This window comes from Chlamydotis macqueenii, chromosome 8 (assembly GCF_036417535.1).
Source record: "Chlamydotis macqueenii isolate bChlMac1 chromosome 8, bChlMac1.mat, whole genome shotgun sequence".
Lineage (NCBI taxonomy): Eukaryota > Metazoa > Chordata > Aves > Otidiformes > Otididae > Chlamydotis > Chlamydotis macqueenii.
In genome coordinates, this window is record NC_141563.1 from 36,358,726 (window position 1) to 36,376,545 (window position 17,820).

At 45.5% G+C, this 17,820-nt stretch overlaps 1 protein-coding gene across 1 annotated transcript in view; it reads left to right on the forward strand.

Moving 5' to 3' along the window:
* PDE4B (phosphodiesterase 4B) overlaps positions 1-17,820 on the forward strand; it is a 189,618-nt gene that overhangs the window by 9,344 nt on the left and 162,454 nt on the right. Inside the window, exons 2-3 of the mRNA XM_086753164.1 lie at positions 14,229-14,340; positions 16,728-16,963. Coding sequence (XP_086609290.1) covers positions 14,299-14,340; positions 16,728-16,963 — 278 coding nt within the window. The 5' untranslated portion in view covers positions 14,229-14,298. The remainder of the gene's footprint in view (positions 1-14,228; positions 14,341-16,727; positions 16,964-17,820) is intronic.

Here is a 17,820-nt window from a genome sequence, read left to right on the forward strand (position 1 = left end):
TTAGACTGCAGTATGGTGAATCCCTGGAGTAGTTATTGCTTTTTCCAGTTTACTCCGTGGAGATGTCTCATTGCTTCTTTATTGGGTAGCTCTTGCGGCTGCCTAATGGATCACAGACCTGCGTGTTGGTGGGCACCAGCACTTGCTTTCCAGTATAACAATGTAAAACCAGTAAGGAAATGGTGAACTGGAATGGAAGCCTCTACATCAGAGCTGCAGTGCTGTTGGGTCCGAGCTCAACTTTTGTGAAAGTTTACTTGCAAGGAGCAGGCTGGGTGGTTGCAGAGCTTTGAATTTGTTTTTCAATGCACTTTTTAGGAGGAAGTTTCTTTTTTTTTCCTTGTTGGAAGTCTGTAGGCTCGGATCATCTTTCCTTTTCCTGCAGAGGAGGGGAAAGGAGCGTTCTCCATATGTCTGTGGGGTTAAAATTATCCTGCGCGCGGTGTGGCTGTGCCTCTGCAGATGAGTGCAGTTCCGCGCTCTGCAGCCAAAATGGATAAATCCAAATGGAGAAAGTAGTGGGAATGCTTCACTCCCAAGTTTTTCAGGTTCTCCAGCGCACCCAGTTGGCCCCATACTTATGGTTTCGCCCTTTTAAGTAGGAGTTCTTTTTCTGCCAAGGGAAGCGGAGTCCTCGCTTTTCTCCTCTGTTTCCATGCTGTTGGCTGTTGAGATGTCCAGCTCCGAAGCTGGTCCAAGTGAAAATGAAGAGGGCTAATTCTGCCCACTGCAATGCTGCTGGACCTTGGGATTTGCCTTGAGTTTCTTGCATCTTCCTGACATTTCCAGCAGCAGAGGTCTGTGAAATGTAGACCTAATAAATTAGATTCTGACTGCTTCTGTGCTTGGGCTCTCAGTAGTTCTGCTTGTGAAGAGCTCAGTCTTTCTCTTCTGGGATGTATTATAAATGCCGCTTTCAGCCAGGTTCCAAGCTGTTCTGTGCACCATGTTTGTTGTAGAAAAACAGCGAAGGGTACATCTTTCGCAGGTTTATTTTGGGCATCTAATTTGGTTTCAGGAAAAAAAAAAACATTTCCTTCTATTCTGAGTTCTTAAAGGGAGGAATATGAGCAATTCCTTATCTCAGTGGAAGGAGATTTATAGGGAGGGCACCTGAGCGTTGGAGCGAGTTAGGAACGTAAAAGCCTTTTGAAAGGAGAAGAGCAGCTATGATATAGTGCCTCCCCCGAAATCCTGTACGAACAAATTAAACTGAATGTAATTAATAACATCAAGAAGAAATCCATTAAGTTGTTATAGTAACTGGAAAGCTAAGGTTTAAAATGTATGATCCCAGTGAGTCAGCTCTGGGGGAAGGGATCTGAAAGCCCACATATGGAGAGCTGGCAGCATCCTATTCCCTGGTCTCTTCTCCGTCCATGCCCGGGGAAGCTCGGCTGTAGGCATGTCGCGTGGTTAAGGCTCTTACCAAACCCTGAGTGTCTTTGAGAGCAGGAAGGACAAGTGTATTCTATCCACCCCGTGTATCTGCGTGACGATTAATGCTTGTCTCCGCAGCATGTCTGGGGATCCTTGAGGAAAGCTGGCAATACTCACCCAAAATAGGGGTCGTGGTAGCAGTGCTAGGTCTTTCCGAGAGACTCTTTCGTAGTGGGTGATGAGAATCTGTGGGTTCTTGTGTCCTGCAGAGCAGCACTGCCTGGTTTCTGGAGGTCCCCTGGAAGGAGGCTGTCTGCTGAGCTTTCGTAAGAGGGAATTTGTTTCCTTGGGATCCTGTTACAGCTAGAGAAAGACGTACATGACTTTCTTTGACCTCGTTAAAAATACTTGTGTAGAGGGAATATGGGAAAGGATTGTTCTATTTCCATATGTATGTACTTTCATTATTTGCAGTCCGTGTTTTCTCAGGACGCAGCTGCTACCGCAGCAGTGCTTAAACATCTACCTGCTTCTCTGCAAGCGTTAGTGTCAGGTAATGGCACGGGGCCTCTGAAGACCGGAGTGCCGAGATCTGAGATCCTTCTATCAGCCTGCTGTGAAGGTGGTTCTTGCCGTTGTAGTCTGGTTGGTTCTTAGTATGCAATTCTGCATCCAGAATTAATAATAAACCTTTGGAATAGCAAAGACTTGCTGTTTCATCCTGTAATTCTCATGACTGTGTGTAGCTTCTGCCTTAGGAACAATAACGGTTTTGTTGAGTAATTAATTCCATAACGGCAAGCTCTAAGTCCAGCATTCATTTAGGAGTGTAGTGGTCTACGGTGACCTTCAAATGTCTAGACAATATGTAGAGATCTATTGCATCATGTTCTGTTTAAAAGAGCGGTAAAAAGGCCTGTCACTTGTAGAAAAGAATTTGCGTTTATTTAAAAAAAATACACAAGTAAGAAGCTGACTGTTGGACAACCTGCATAGACTTCTTGGTGTGTCTTTGGCTGGTCTGATTTATCAGCTGGCCTGGTGCTGCAGTTACTTCAGGTTTACGTGGAATTCGTGTCCTGTCGGTAGACATTAATTCCTGTTTAAATAAGGATATCCCAGAGTTTAATTTCTGATCCAAACTTAACCTTGTGTCTAACAGCAGTTAAGGTTCAAAGTAATCAGGCTCCATTTAGTTTATGGTATTAATAGAAGGTAAATACACGTATATTTAGTGATACAAAAATTGCATATGGTGAGTATATGGTTGTACTACAGGCCGCAAGGAAATACTCTGTGACCTGTGTAATGTGGGATTCTTGGATCTCTCGACTGGGGTGATGAGAACAAGGTGAATACGTGGTAGGTTTTAATTGTTATATTCTACAAACGGTAAGAAATGCTGATGTGTTGCTTTAAGTTTTGCAGGGAGAGTAATCCTTGCTGTAAAACCCGCGTAGTAATTTAACACTGCTGATTTACTACAGGGGTACAGGTGCCTTTTAGCTTTTCAGTACGGTAATCCTGACAGAGAGGGGTTTTTTAAAACTCCTCCGCACTGTTTCTGCGTTGGGATTCGTGTCGCTGGGTGGCAGGGCCACAGTATGCCGCATATCCTCTTAGTCTGCTGTTCATCTTTGAAAATCCTTACCTTTATATTCGTACAGCGATTTAAAGAAATGAAAGAAAGCATGCAAGTAGCCCTAAGTCAGTTCTTAGATGACTCTAAATTCTGTTACCTGGGAGTGGTGCGGAAGCCCCTGGTCGCCTGACGGCAATAAAAAGTGGGTGAGTTGGCAGATCTTTCCAGTCTAGAGGGGCGCGTTCCCGTGGCCATTTTTGCGGCATGGCTGACGCAGGGCTGTGGGAGCTCCGCGCACAGGCGGCGTGTCCGCAGGCAGGCGCTGGATGATGCCGGCGGGCTCCGCAAGCTTCTCTGGCGCTCGGCGCCGCAGTGCTGCTTTGCCGGTGGGAATTTCGTCCGGAAGAGCAGCAGCGGCAGCAAGGTCAGGTCTCCAGTGGGTGATCTTGCTCATGGGAGGATAACACAGGATGGGTAGGACATCTTTTTTTCTTGAAAGCTGGTATTTCTTCTGCCCGGAAGAAAAGTCTGCTTTGCCCTACCGAGAAAGGAGCGCGTTCTTTGTCCGAGTAAAGCACATCACATGAACAAAATGGGAAGCCTTGCGGAAATGTTAGACCACTGTTGTGACTTACAGCGTTTTGTAGGCTGATGTCTTGTGGCATATAAAGGTCATCTGGTGTCTGCGCCATGCCGCTGTTTTGAGTTTTTGCACTGGGAGAAGCAAAAGCATCATGCCCTGACCTAAGTTTAACTGGAAAGAATGCTGTACTGATAATACCTAAATATTTTATTTCTGGAAAAAAAGATACATGAGGCAGTACATAATCATCTGTGGCCAATAGAACTACCTGTTTTAAGAAGAACTCAGATGTTTCAAATACGTTCTTTTGCTTCGTTGCTGTGGAGGTGAGGAACTGCCTTATACCACCAAATTTTCAAATCTTCTTAGAAGAGCAATATTAATTGCAATTATCTGCCTCCTCTTTAGTGGTAGTTGAATATCTTCTCTGTAGGTCGGAGGCTATGGAAATGGTACCGGTTATTGCATCTCTAGACAGAATTGTTGACTTTTGCCATCAAGTCTCCATTTTCAGTCACTATTATTTCACTAAATTACCAGCTGCGTGCAGAGCAGTAGTCATTTTCTTGGGGAGACTGGAGGCAACCAGGTTGGGATTCATCCGACCATGCTTTGAACAACCTGGGACTTCCATACATCCCTATGTTCTGCACTTTCTCGTTTTCCAATTCCTTTTGCAGCTTCAGTGTTGAATAATTTGGAGAGAAGAGCCAGAGTTTTCCTGGTGACGCACGCGAAAGAACCGTGGCGCCAAGCTCGTCCCTGTGAAACGGTCTGTGCTCTGAAGCACGGGGACGCCGCAAGCAGAGGTTACCGAACAGTGCGCTCCTCATTAATTGCGCTCTCTGAAGTGATATAATTTGATCAAAACTTTCTAAAGCATGCAGCATGAGGCAGACACTGAGTGTTGGAAGTATCACCCCACGTAATTAAAGGTTTGGAAAGTTTTAAATAACTAGGAAAAAAATTACAGTGAGAAGTTTGAGGAAAACGCTGGTGTTACCACTTTTCACCTAACATAATAGCAGTTGATTTCTGAGGAAATTGCAGTGTGATCTAAAGTATTTTTTCATCTTTTTAAAAAGATGGCTGATCATTTCAGCCTGAAATCTGGAATAATGCATGTATTTTCCCAAAAAGCAAAATATCAGATACGGAGCAGTATTATAAAGAAGCAGTAACATCTGCCTTGGCTAAAAGAAAATCCTGGAATAAGAAAGCTTAAATGTTCTTCTAAATCAGGCTTTTTCTAAATCTCTTGTTATAAATTAGTTTTTCAGAATACAAAAATGTTGTCATAGATCCCTCTTAAAATACATGAAGTAAAACATTTTGATAGCAGCGGTCTTAGCTGGTGGTTGGTAGAAAACATCTGTGCATTTGAAGAATCCCAAAGGCTTTTCCTTTAATCTTAAATTTTGTTTTATTTTTTTTTTTTATGGGATGGACAGACAGAAATTGCATTCTGGAAGGTGCTGGTATGGAAGAAAAACTGGGATGAATCAGGTTTGCAGTTGACCATGCTGAGCTGATGCTGTTGTGTCCCCTTTAGTACTCCAAATGCCGCGCTTTGCCTTTGCAGATGAGATGTGAAATTTAATTTTTAGTTACGCCCTGTTTCTGTATGAAAAGGGGACTTCATGCAAAGGAGAATTGCTGAAAAGTGGAGCCATTTGATGAACCACTTCTTCAAAGTGCGAGCGTTGGGTCAGATGCTTTCAGGCGTGAATTTTGGAATGGGGTTGAGTTCTCCTGACAGGCCTCAAATCCTACATTGAGAGAATGTCCTTAGCTCTAATTGAGTTATTTTTGAAACCTCACAATGTCACTGTTTGTTGATAAATAGTAAATAGGGGAGTTGGGCAAAGAGCGTGAGTTTAAAATTGCTTCTCTTTTCTAATCTCTGCGCACACAGCTTGTGTGCTCTCCCCGGGCGCTCCCGCGCAGCGGGCGGTGCAGCCGGTTCTCCGTCCCGTGTCTGGCTCTGCTCTGCCTGATAAGTGATTTTCAGTCAGTGCTTTTTTTTTTTTTTTTTTTTCTCTGCCTTTATGTCCGTGGCTCTGAGGCTGAGCACGCTTGCCAAAGGCTTTGAGGTCTGTGGGTGAAAAGTGCGGTGATGATATTAAACGTTTCCGTAACTTAGGCGGGAGATGCTGGGACGTTGCTGTTGATATACAGTTGATTTTCTTACGAGAGGTGGTGTGCGTGCTCCAGTACATCGCATACAATTCTTGAGACCATGCGCCGTAGCATGGAATGATTATTCCTGTGCTTAATAACGGAGTAATGGCAGCTGCTGCCGCCCAAAATCTGCGATCTAAAAATCTCCTGTGTATTTGTCAAATGAAACCGATGCTGCAGACAGGCAGGGTTGTTAGAAGCAGTATAAGGTGCGTGGCCAGCTGCTCTTACGCTACAAGTAGCCTCCATTTGTACTCATTTAGCAGCACGGAGAGGTCTCTCCCGGACTCTTCTTTCTCTTCCCTTGGACTTAGATTGCCTTTTGTGAGCAGTCTGGGATGCACAGTTTATGAAAACGCAATTTATCAGCTGCAGAATCCTTCTTTCTGGTGAAGAGAGGACTCGAGGGGCTGGAATCAGTCAGCAGCGGCTGTTTACCTTGGCACGGAGCATCATTTTCCCTTTTTATTTAGGTTTGATGTGTGTCTGTGGTCAGAAGAACCGGATACCTGATCTTGCTGTTATCGCTACGGAAGCATTTACAGAAATTGGCCACGGAAGAGGTTTTGCCTCAGGCTGTTCAGCTGCTCTGTGAGGTGGTGTTTCGTGGCTGCAGGGTTGTGGTTTTGAGCTGGGCTCTGAGATGAGCGGGACCTGCCTGAGCATGACCGCCTGGAGCAGAAAACAGCCCTGCCGCAGCGCGGAGAGCTCTGGCCCCAGCTCTGGCTAGTGCCTGCTCCTGTCTGAAGGTGCTGCTGGGGATCTGATCGTGCTCGTTCAGCCCCTCATCTCCCATTTTATGAACCATCTGCAAATAAAACAGGACAGTGAGAAGGGTTATGGGAGGCTCAAGGGAGATTCTTGTTAATTTTTATGGAATTTCTAGAATCGTAGAATCAGAGAATGGTTTGGGTGGGAAGGGACTGTTAAAGCCCACCCAGTCCAACCCCCCTGCCAGGAGCAGGGACATCTCCAACCACATCAGGTTGCTCAGAGCCCCGTCCAGCCTGGCCTGGAATGTTTCCAGGGATGGGGCATCCACCACCTCTCTGGGCAACCTGGGCCAGTGTTCCACCACCCTCAGTGTAAAAAACTTCTTCCTCATGTCTAATCTAAATCTCCCCTCTTCCAGTTTAAAGCCATTACCCGTTGTCCTGTCACACCAGGCCCTGCTGAACAGTCTCTCCCCACCTTTCCTACAGCCCCCTTTGGGCACTGGGAGCCGCTCTCAGCTCTCCCTGGAGCCTCCTCTTCTCCAGGCTGAACAGCCCCAGCTCTCCCAGCCCGGCCTCACAGCAGAGCTGCTCCAGCCCTCTCAGCACCTTCATGGCCTCCTCTGGACCCTCTCCAACAGCTCCACATCCTTCAGATGTTGGGGAGGCACTGAGGTGGTGCCTGATGCCTTGCAGGTTGGGGGAAAGCTTTTGGAGCAGCGTGGAAATAGTGTTTATAGCAAGTCTGTTACTGGCATGGGGCCTGACCAGGAGCAGCCCACCTTGGCTGCGGCGTTGTGCCATGGCCGTAGAGCCTGTTGGGCAGGCGCAGCTGGTCAGCAGGCCCGAGGTCCTGCCACAGCACGGCCTCCACTCCGTGGGGTGAGCTCCTGCCCCACGATGCAGGTGCAGCAGCAGTAAAACGGAGTAGCGAAGCCCGGCTCTTGCGTAACATCCAGGATTTGAGGGGTCTGCTCGTCACTGGGCTGTCAGCATTTCTCGTAGGTGCCTTGGACTTTCTCCTTCAGCCAGTTAAGACTTCCTCTTACTTTTGTGGGTCCCCTCACTAGGGACCTCTTGCAATTCTGATCTTGCATTTCATCTTTCCACGCTCGTCTTTAGTGTTTTTTTCAAAGGCAAAAACTGGCAAGGTTAGGAATGCTCCTCCATTACAAGAGTTCTGGAGGATGTCTTCTGCTGAGGATGCTATTTGTTTGCAGGCTTGATTGTGTACGTCTGTGCTTAGGATCATTGTGTTGCTTGCTGCATGGCTCCAGTATTTAAAAATAGAAAAAAAAATCCTTCTTGCAGCCTGTTTGAACTTGGCTCCTTCCATAAAAACCATAGGGGAAAGAGAGATCTGAGGATCTGAGACCTTTTCCTCGTGGACCAGAGCAGCGTCTGGGTGAGTTTAGGAAGGTGAGAAGGAGCTCGGGGGCGCGAGGCGAGCGCGGCGTTAGCTGGCGGTGCCCCAGCGAGTGTTTCCCCGCGCTGTTCATCCGGCACATGCTAATCCCGCCTGAGCCGCAGCGTTTCCGCTGTCTGCGCGGGCTAGCGAGGCTTAGCGCCTTGTGCTGCTCTCCTGATAAATACACGTGGGGAACAGGACATCTATTTGAAAAAAAAGCAACCCACCAATCTGAAAAGGGGAGAGTGTGTGTTGCCTGCATTTTCTGTCACACTTTTAAATTTTATTTTTAAACTGACTTTTTTTTTTTTTAAAGCATGGTTAATAATTGTTCTCTGCTCTCTGAATGCTGTGCAGCTCCGCTCCCAGGAGTGGGAGGCTCTGCCAGTCACTTGCACGTGGAACAAGAAAGGTATAAATTGCATCCTTTAATAGCGTGCTTCGCTTCCCTAAGTAATTGCCTTGAAACTCCTGTATGTGCTGGTAGGTAGCACTATCAAACCGCATCCTTCGTTGCTGTCAGAACTGATTTTTAAATTAACTACGTTTGACTGCAATAGTAGACAAACTGTTTTAGAAATACAAGATTTAAAAATCATTAACATAGTAAAGAAAATAAAATAGTGTTTTCTGCAACTCTTTCTTCTGGTTGTTAACGTTTGCGTAAACATTTCCTGAAAAAAATGCGGTCACATTTTCTCAGCAGTAATAGTGGAAAAATATCGTTTGTGTTTCACGGGAGTTCTGCAGAGCACATTGGGCCTATGGACAGTAAGCGATGTAATTATAGGTTCAAATTAGTGTTTGGTTTTCCTATTGTAAGTGAATTGAATGAAGAGCAATGACAACCCGATTGTACCCTTTGCTGGAAATCAAAGAGTTACTGGGACTTCTTGGAACAGACAGACTTGGTTATTCTCGGCTTTAATTATTAGGTTGGCAGAGAAAAGATGAGTCTCTGCAATCCTCTTAACCTTGGCGATATCTCGGTAAGAAACCTCCTAATGGAAGTTAAGACACTGGTTTAATAAGGATCGCTTACCCCGTAGTAACGTGGCAAGGGAGGTGGGCTTTTTGAAGTTCTTTGTTTGGCCCCGCACGGCTTTGACAGAACGTCCTCAAATACGTACAAAGTGTCCGGCGTGTAGTGTTCACTCTTTGTGATCGAATAATTGGTTTAATTTCTGTTGTAGATAAATTAGTGACTTGACGGCGTTGCACAGATGCCCCACAGCTTACGAACAGCCAGCTGTTTTGGGCTTGGTTTGCATACCCAGCCCGTGGTCCGCGGGTTGGCGGCTGGGAGAAAGCCGTGGAGGAGCACAAGCTGCCGTCGCCGCGTCTCCGCTCGGATGACGCTGCCGGGTCCTTAGTGCTTCTGTAGCAAACTCGGTTTATGTGAGAGCTGCAGTGATAAGAAATAAAGCTAATTCTGCCTCTCGGGGCAAATCCCTCTTTTCTGAGTTGGTTTTCATAAGTTGCAAGCATTTGTCCTAATAGATACCCTGGCTTTTATTTTGTGCAGCGCTCTGAAATATTGTCAGCATTTTATGAAAATTATAACGGCTTGGCTTTTCTGAGGAGGAGCAAGTTTCTTGGAGCTGCTGTAAGCTCTGCAGACCGGTTTGCTTGTTTCTGCTCACAAGAAATGGGAAAAGACAACTGGAAAAAAACAGCTTTTTGCTCTCTAAATACGGAGTAAAAAGGGCTGTTTGGGAAGTTCTTATGTATATGTTTCTGGGAGGCTGTGTCCAAGTAGCTGGACGTAACAGTGGTAGTCACAGAACTGAAAGTTTAGGGCTCAATACTGGAAAAAAATGAGCCTAGTGCTTAAATTGGTGGGAAAAAAAAAAAAAAATTACAGTTAATTCTTCCATGGCTCAAGTCTTGTGTATGCGTGATGCAAAAATAAATTGGTAAAAACCCCAGAATTTTTCAGGGTAATGTAATTTCAGCAGCAACATTTGACTGGTATTTCTCTGCTGTTCTGTTGTCCGTACAGCCCGTGAACACGCCGCACGTTCGTTCCTGCGGCAGGAGCGCGGCTCCGGTCCCTGCGGTGCGGCCGCCGTGCTGTGCGACCAGTTGGCCCTGACCTCCATTTCCTTTTCGGTGAGCGAGCTGGCCGCCTTAGCAATCCCAGGGCTGAGAACCGCTCTCGCGTTTTGAAATTGCTGGTTTTGTTTAGGGTAAAATACAAACCCACCACTGTTAAGATACCAGTTGCTGTTTATACCCCAGCGTGCCTTTGCCCAACGTTAAATCCACGTAGGGTTTATTTTTCTTACAAGGAGCCGTGTGCCGTTTCCAAGCCTGAAGTAAGAGCCCGTGTGTTTTGTCTGGGAGAGCTAGACCCAAGATTATAACTTTTTTTTTTTTTTCATTTTGGATGACTATCACCCTGTCTGAACATCTACTTCACCCTGTGAAGTTTTGATGGTCCTTAAGGAGAATCAAGTTGTGAATCCCAGCTCACAAATGATGTGATCGGAAATCCCCTTCATCCCAGCTCTTTCCTCGGTAAACCTTCTCTATTAATTCACCATTCAAGTTTCTTTTTTTTTTTTTCCATGACCATCTTCGGGTTTTGCTGAGCCTGTAAGAATCAGCATTTTGTTGCTGGGAAAGACGCTGTCCCGGGAATGTGTCCCTGGCAGAGCCGCTGGCGGTTGGGAAGAAGCAGGTATGGCACTGCAGAACGTGCCGCGTTATCCGAGTTTCACCGGGTTTTCTTTTGGTTTTTCAATCTTTATGTCTTGAAAAGTGGGAGGAAATTAATTTAGGGTATGAAAGGAGCCAGGTAAACAGCTCTGCTTGCCAAACCCTTCTATTAATCCAAAGAACTAGCACTGCGTGAGCAGCAAAAATGTAATCCTCCCGGCCCTGCCTTGCCCGGGTTTCCTCGGGGACGGGAGTATCCTTAGGGATGAGAGGGTTGATCTGCTTGTCCTTGTAACCCTGTGGCTGTAAACCTGCCCGTGCAGAAGCCAAAATGTGTGGGGAAACAGCAACGTGGCGAAACGTGTGTCTTGTATCCCAGGTCATCCCAGAACTTGCACGTGAAGATGCGTTTTAGGAATTTCTTTAAATAGTGGGTTTCACACTGGATGAGTTGAATGGCTGTTTTTAACAAATCGTGTAGGAAAAGCAGGCTTTATCACATGCGTCCACGTAGTTTTATCCTCACCGCTGTCAGTTGCCAGTTTTGAACCTGGTAATTCATACCTTTGCTATAAGGCTTTATCGCTCTGGAATTGCCGGAGCGTTTACTGTCGGTTTTGAAAAACACTTGTCACTGAAGAAGAACTTCAGGTGGAAGAACTAGGTCAGCTTGGTGTAAAAAGAATTCTCTCACCCTGCCTAGGATATATTCCAGGAAAATGGATTAGACCCAGCTGCAGCACCGAAATACTGGTTTTTGTCGCAGTCTCATATCAACCACAAAGCCTCGCTGCTTTTAGGCATTCCCTGTTACCCACACCTAACCAGGCTGCTGGGATGGCGTTTCATTTTGGAGATTTTGGGTAGTGGAGAGAAACGCTTTGCTTGTAACAAAAGATTGCATGAATTACAAAATGTGCATGGGGAGAATTTTCCAGTATGCCTCTTTTGAGAGTTTTTGGTTTATTTTTTTTACCCTAGATGTTCGTCCCCGGTGTCAGATCTTTTATGTAAAGACACAAGAAAGGAATGACTCAGATTTTAACAGTAATTTAGTCATGACTAACAGAAGTCTTAGCTTTTCCTCGTAGGCTCTTCAGAAATGCAATCCACATTGAGCAAAATATGTAAGTTTTTTATAATAGTTCATGTTCTGGTTAAACTTGCTTTGACAAATTGATAAATATTTATAAAGGAAAGGAAGTTGTGGTGTAAGAGAACTCAGGCTGCCACAGAAACGATCTGCTAGTCAGTCGGTACGTCTCTCCGTGTCTCATCTCCTGGTGTTGGTTCTGATCCTGAAGTTCAGCAAAATTTAGGAGATGCTCTTAGACTCTCATACTTTTGGATTTTCTATGAATTTTGTCTGTATATTACAGTGGAATATGTGTTTATTTCTGGCAGCAAGTAGACATGCCGTGTTATTCCTAATCTGTGCATATATACCGCTGTCATGGTCATCTTTACCTGCGTGATAGCTGAGACAGTGTCATGTAGTTTGCTATCTGCTGTCAGTTTTGGATTCTTTTTGTAACAGGGCTTTTTTGTTTCTCCCAATTGTTGAAGGTTGATAACATTGTTACACCTATTCTAGAATTTTATTCTGATGACTTCTATGCTGGTAATAGGGCAATGACTTTTCTCTCTCACAGCCCACTCATCTAATTGTGGGATGGATCAAAAGCTAGATGAGGTTTGCAGAGAGAGGTGACGCTGCCGCGCAGCCGTGCTGCCGCGTGTGGGGTTTTCGATAGCCATTGCACCGCTGCGGTGCCTGGACCCACCCTGATTGCTTGGCCGGCGCGTGCACGTGGCCTGTTGTCGTCAGAGGAGGGTTCTGGATGAGGCCATAAATTTGGTTTTCCCACCGACCTGGCTCTGGTGACAGCCAGCGATGGATGCTGAGAGGAGAGCAGAAGGTGTTGCAGAGTGATTTCTGTTCTTTGCTGTCCTTTGCTCCAGGATGGTCCTGCTCATCCTTTTCTGGAGGGAGGCTGTGTAGGTGCTTTAGAAGACAGATCCCTCGGCTCTTTTGCAATGCTGCTTCACACAGGATGAGGCGTGCAGCCCTGTGTGCTGGCACGCGTGCTGAAATGGCAGTGGGTTGTGCCTGGCATGGATCTGAGCGCTCCGGATGCTTTGGCTGACGCTGGAGGGGGACGTATGTGTGTTGGATGTACGAACCCCAGGGAAATGAAAACAACTGGAGGTGCCTGTGCCACAGCCAGAACTGCGGGCAGACTCAGCTACAGCGCTGGCGTTGTGTGTCACTGTTCCTTCTGAGTTTGTTTTGTTCCCTTTCTCTCTCTCTCATTCTTTTTTTTTTTTTTTTTTTTTTTTGCCCAGAGTGGTGAGGTTTAGAGGGAAGCAGGTTCCTTACAGCTCTCCTCTTGTGCATGGAAGAGCAGATGAGCGGTTGGCTGCCAGAGGCTGCGATGGCCTGAGACCTCTGTCATGAGAGGCACCACTCTGTGTTCAGATGCTGCTCCTGAATTCGCTGTGGGGTGGGAACCAAAGAGCAGGTTTGTACCACCAGCAGTTGCTGTCTCAGATGGCTTTCAGAACCTGCTGCCGGGGCGTTGAACCCCACAATAAAAGTGAGTGGGGCAGGCTGCCTGCTTTCTGGGATCCCGACTGCTGGCAACGGCAGGGAAGAGAATTAGGTGCCTAATTTTGATGCCACGTCCGCTCCTCAGCAGCTGGGTAGAGGACCAGGGTCTGGCAGCCCATTTTTGCAGGCAGTCTGAATTGTGTATTGCTCTCCTGAACTCGTGCTGTGTGAGCGGGTGATCCGAATGCAGTTCCAAATCCCTGATTTCCCAGACTCAGCGTCGTGTTAGAAGTCTAATGTCGCCAAGCCCGAAACCGTTGCACAGCTTGTTGCGGTGGCTTCAGCACCGGTTTATGAAGAGTGGCCCTTCAGCAGTCTTCCACCTCACGGATAATCCTTCCAGGCAGAGGAGACAATCCATCAGCACGCCACAGTGGCATTCCAGCCCCACCTGTTCTTTGGGGAAAGGGAAAAAAAAAAAACCCACAACCCACCGTGTTCTCGCTGTATCATCATGAATGTAGCTTTTATTATCAGCACTGAATCCACGGAAGGAAAGAGCGGGGTCCTGGGAGTGCTCCAGGGGGGTTTGTTGCTCTGTGCTGGTTTCCCCGCTGTTTCAGGCGCTCGGCTGCGTTTCATTCCCTAGCACTCCTGCGTCGTTCCCGGTGGCCGCAGTGTCACGCTCTACGGGAGGCTGGGATTTGGTGGCTGAGGTGGTATGTGCGTGCCAGTGTAATGACAAACCATCTTTGTGAGTTATGATTAGATCAGTCGCATACAAATGCAATTCCTTTTCTCCTGGGAGAGCCAGCTCAAGCCGCTCTTGGAGACCTTCTGTACTGTACCTCTAAAAAAAGCCAAATTCTCTGCAAGTAGACCCTGTGAGCTTTGATCCTGTCTTACTAGACATGTTTCAAGGTTTGCTTAGATTGCAGAGCCTTGTGAATACTGGTTACTTTTAACATTATTTTAATAAATATTGAATTGTCCTTTTACTGATAGAGAGCTACAGTTGCATAACGTGCTACCAAGTGTTTTGTGAAAGTGAGCAGTAGGTTATCAATCAGCTGTGATGTCACCAGTTAGCCCCGTAGTTTGCTATCAAAACCAGTTTGTTTCTCAAAAATACTTTTTTTTTTTTTTTTTTTTTTTTTTTTTTCTTTCAGGTTGCCCATCTGAAGAAACTTGATTTAACAACAACAGGTTTTAATAACGGGTTGCGCTCTGATCTCGATAATGAAGAAGAGCAGAAGTGTCATGACAGTAACTGCAGATGAGGTAAGTTTCTTCTAAAGGCACATTTTATTTTTCTTGATAGTTTATGAAAATGATATAAGCAGTTTTGTCTTATTTTGTAAGTATCAGCTGGTTTTGTTTTGGTTGCTCATTGATCTCCTTGGAGTTGTTGTGGCTCGTATAACAAGCAGAAAATAATCCCGGCACACTTGAAAACAAACCAGTTAACCCAAGACTGTGAAAAGTTTGGAGGAGCCTTATGCAGAACGTACGCTTCCCTGGTGTTTGGTCGGTGGGACGCTGGCAGGCAGCAGGGTTTGCAGCAGGACACCTGCGTCCCTCACGGATGCTCTGCTCTGGATCCCAGCTTTGTGCACGTGCTGCACTTGTGTTTCAGCGTCTCTCCCCGCTGTAGCTGCTGAACACCTAATGTGATAGTGCATGTGTTATTCCATTACTACGCTTGCTAATCATCATCGTAATCCCCTATTAATTAAAATCTGGTCCCCGTTCTCTGGAGAAATGTATCGGTTTGTAATGATGGCGTGATAACCACAGCCTTAATTGTCTTGTTTGTCACAGCTGGGGCTCACCGGAGATGGGAAACCACACGGATTGTGTATGGAAATACAGTGGAGGAGTGGAACCTGGTAGTTAGTGCATCCTGTAGCACTCCTCCAATAAATGTGGGTTTCCTTTACACTCCTGGACCGCGTGTTGCACCGCTTCGTAGTCAGATTTTAATGAAAGCAGGCATCTGAAATCTAACGGGAAGTTGTACACTTCTGAAACGATAACAAAAAAATTAAACAGTCTTATAAAGTTTATTAATAAAGACAGGTTAAGTCAGATCCTCAGATAGAAGGCAGGCTTTCCTTTCTGGGGTTCCTAGGAGTATTTTTGACTTTTTTTTTTTATTTTTATTTTTTTTTTTTTTTCTGTGAAAGAGTAGGGTTTGGATCACTGAAGATCTCTGGCGTATTTTTGGAAATGCAGCATGCCAAATACTTTGAACTTCTATCTAGGTCATTATGGTTTTGATGCCTTGGTAACTTTGTAGATCTGTACCAGCATGGCTTGTAGCACTTGAGGCTATCTGCGAGGAGTAAAGTAGCTGTGGGCCATGTCGTTTCCTGTCTGGATGCTTCATGTGGTTGTGTGATGAGCAAGCAAGTAGGGAAGATTGAGAAAATTGACAGTATCAGAGTTGTTTACTTTAATAGTCTCATGACGATGGAGAATCATAGAATTACAGAATTTTAAGGTTGGAAGAGACCTCCAAGATCATCAAGTCCGACTATCAACCCAACACCACCGTGCCTACTAAACTGTGTCCTGAAACCATGCCCTAGAAGATAGCTTCCAATGGAAGCTATGAGGCAATGGAGGACTCATGCTACTTTGCAGTTGTTCATGAAGGACCTAATAACAGATTATGGAAAACTGAACCACTTGCTGGTTTTTGAAGTCACTCAGTGCTGGCTGGGGGGAGCGCATTGGTAGCAGTTTGTAGGGAAAGTGAGCCAAGGGATTTGGGGAGGCTGTAAGGTGGGATTGGAAGGGTCTGTGAAGGGTGGAGAGAGTAGGGCAGAGAACAAAATTCAGGAGCAGGTAGAAGATGAGGAAAAATGTAGAGGGGCTGCCATATATATAGATACAAATTATAATAACTCTCCAGCATCTACTTGTAGCTCGTCACATGCCATACAGAAATATTCTCATTTACATTGGACAACTATATTTGACTAGCTAAATTCTCTAAGTAAGACCAAAACTGACAACCCCCTTGAAGTGCTGTTCTGCTGTGGGAGAACTTCTGGCTTGGGTTTGAGAAAACTGACAGCCAGTTCTGTGATCATGGGGATGTTTTAAAATAAAAATCAGTAGAAACTAGAAGAGGAAAAACTGCTTCAACTGATCAAAACCTTTTTTTGAGACTATTTCTACAAGTAATATCAGACGTAGGGTAGGGTAGCCTTGCTGGGAGTTCCTCTCATGGAATAACTCTGGGATCATTCAGGATGTGTCCAAGTCCGGTATTCTTGGCACTTTTCTCTGGCTGGTGATTAATCAAAATAGTGGCAGACCAATGTGTTTGTGCTGTAGAGAGGAATGATACTTTAGATGGATGTTGAGTGCAATGTTCTCTGAAAAGGTTCAAAATATCGAAAGTTTAACATCTCACCAAAATGACCTGGATTATTGATGTCTTCAGCTAGATTAGAATTAGCCGTTGAATTGAGCTTAGGCAAGATAAGAGTGAATTTTCAAGTTCGTTCATAACGTGATAAAGGAACAATGCAGCGCAGTCAGGCTCTGCCAAGACTTCATCATACTTTTGTCAGTAGCTATGGCTGTAGAACAACAATTGAATGTGTTTTATCCTCGTGGGGGAAACACTTATTTGCAGAACTCCTCTGTCTTTACAGAATGCTCTGGATTACCTGGAATGTGGGCTGAGTAAGTCCTACAGTACTTCCACCCACGCCCTGGGCATAGACCTCTGGAGAGGAAGAAGGTGTTGTTCTGGTAATTTGCAGTTACCACCACTGTCCCAAAGACAAACAGAAAAAGCAAGGACACCCGACAGAGACATCGTCTGTAGACCGACGACTCTACCTTTGTTGACACCTCCAAGTATCGCAATCACCACTTACCAAGACTGGTAGGTTATTTTCCTTTGTTCTGAATCTCATGGAGTTGGGATTTTTTTAGGGATTTTTGTTTGTTTTGTTTTCTGTTTTATTTTTTTTCTCTTTTTTTTTTTATTGAAAGGCACGAGGAAGTTATCTTGTGTTTATTAATCAATATTGTTGATGTCTATCCGTTGGTGTATCATGGATGTAAGTTTACAAAGTAATTGCCTTTTTTGAAATTCTACTTCAGTTAAAACCTCTCCTGTGTTCGCTTTTTTGGTGCATCTTCCTGAAGCTTCTGCGTCGTAAATTCGCCTCTTGGCCAGAGGATTTGCTTTGCTAGCTTTCCACTCACAGAAGAGCTCAGGAAGGTGGTAGACTCTTCCACAACAGATTGAGGGGAAAAAAGCGCTAGTTCTCTGGCTGTTTCCTGTCCAAGCGTTAGAAGAAAGGCTTGGAAAAGCATTTGAATTTAATGTTGAGCTGCAGAAAAGTCCCAAAGAAACTATCAGAGAGCTGATTAAAAGGGGATCGCTAAGAGGTGAGTTCCAAAACAGAAACTGAATGTTAAGTGCCAAAACAAGGAAATCCATCTGGAGAGAGGAGAGGAAGCCAAAGCCCCCGAGTGGTCATGCGTTGGAATTGCAGTGGTGGATTTTAATGGCAAAATAAGGTGAGGTAGCCAGCCTGCTGTGTGAATCCTGAAGTGGCATTGCAATGCAACGTTAAAACGTGTACGCTCCGCTTCAGGTTTCAAGTGTGCTTTCGTTTCTCGGTTTTTAACGCTCCTCTCTCAATTTCATTTGCTGGCTGCAAGGCATCTTCACGTCTTTATTTCCAAGTCCGAGTCTGGTTTTAGCTTCTGTTAAGCTCAACGCTCTTCAGA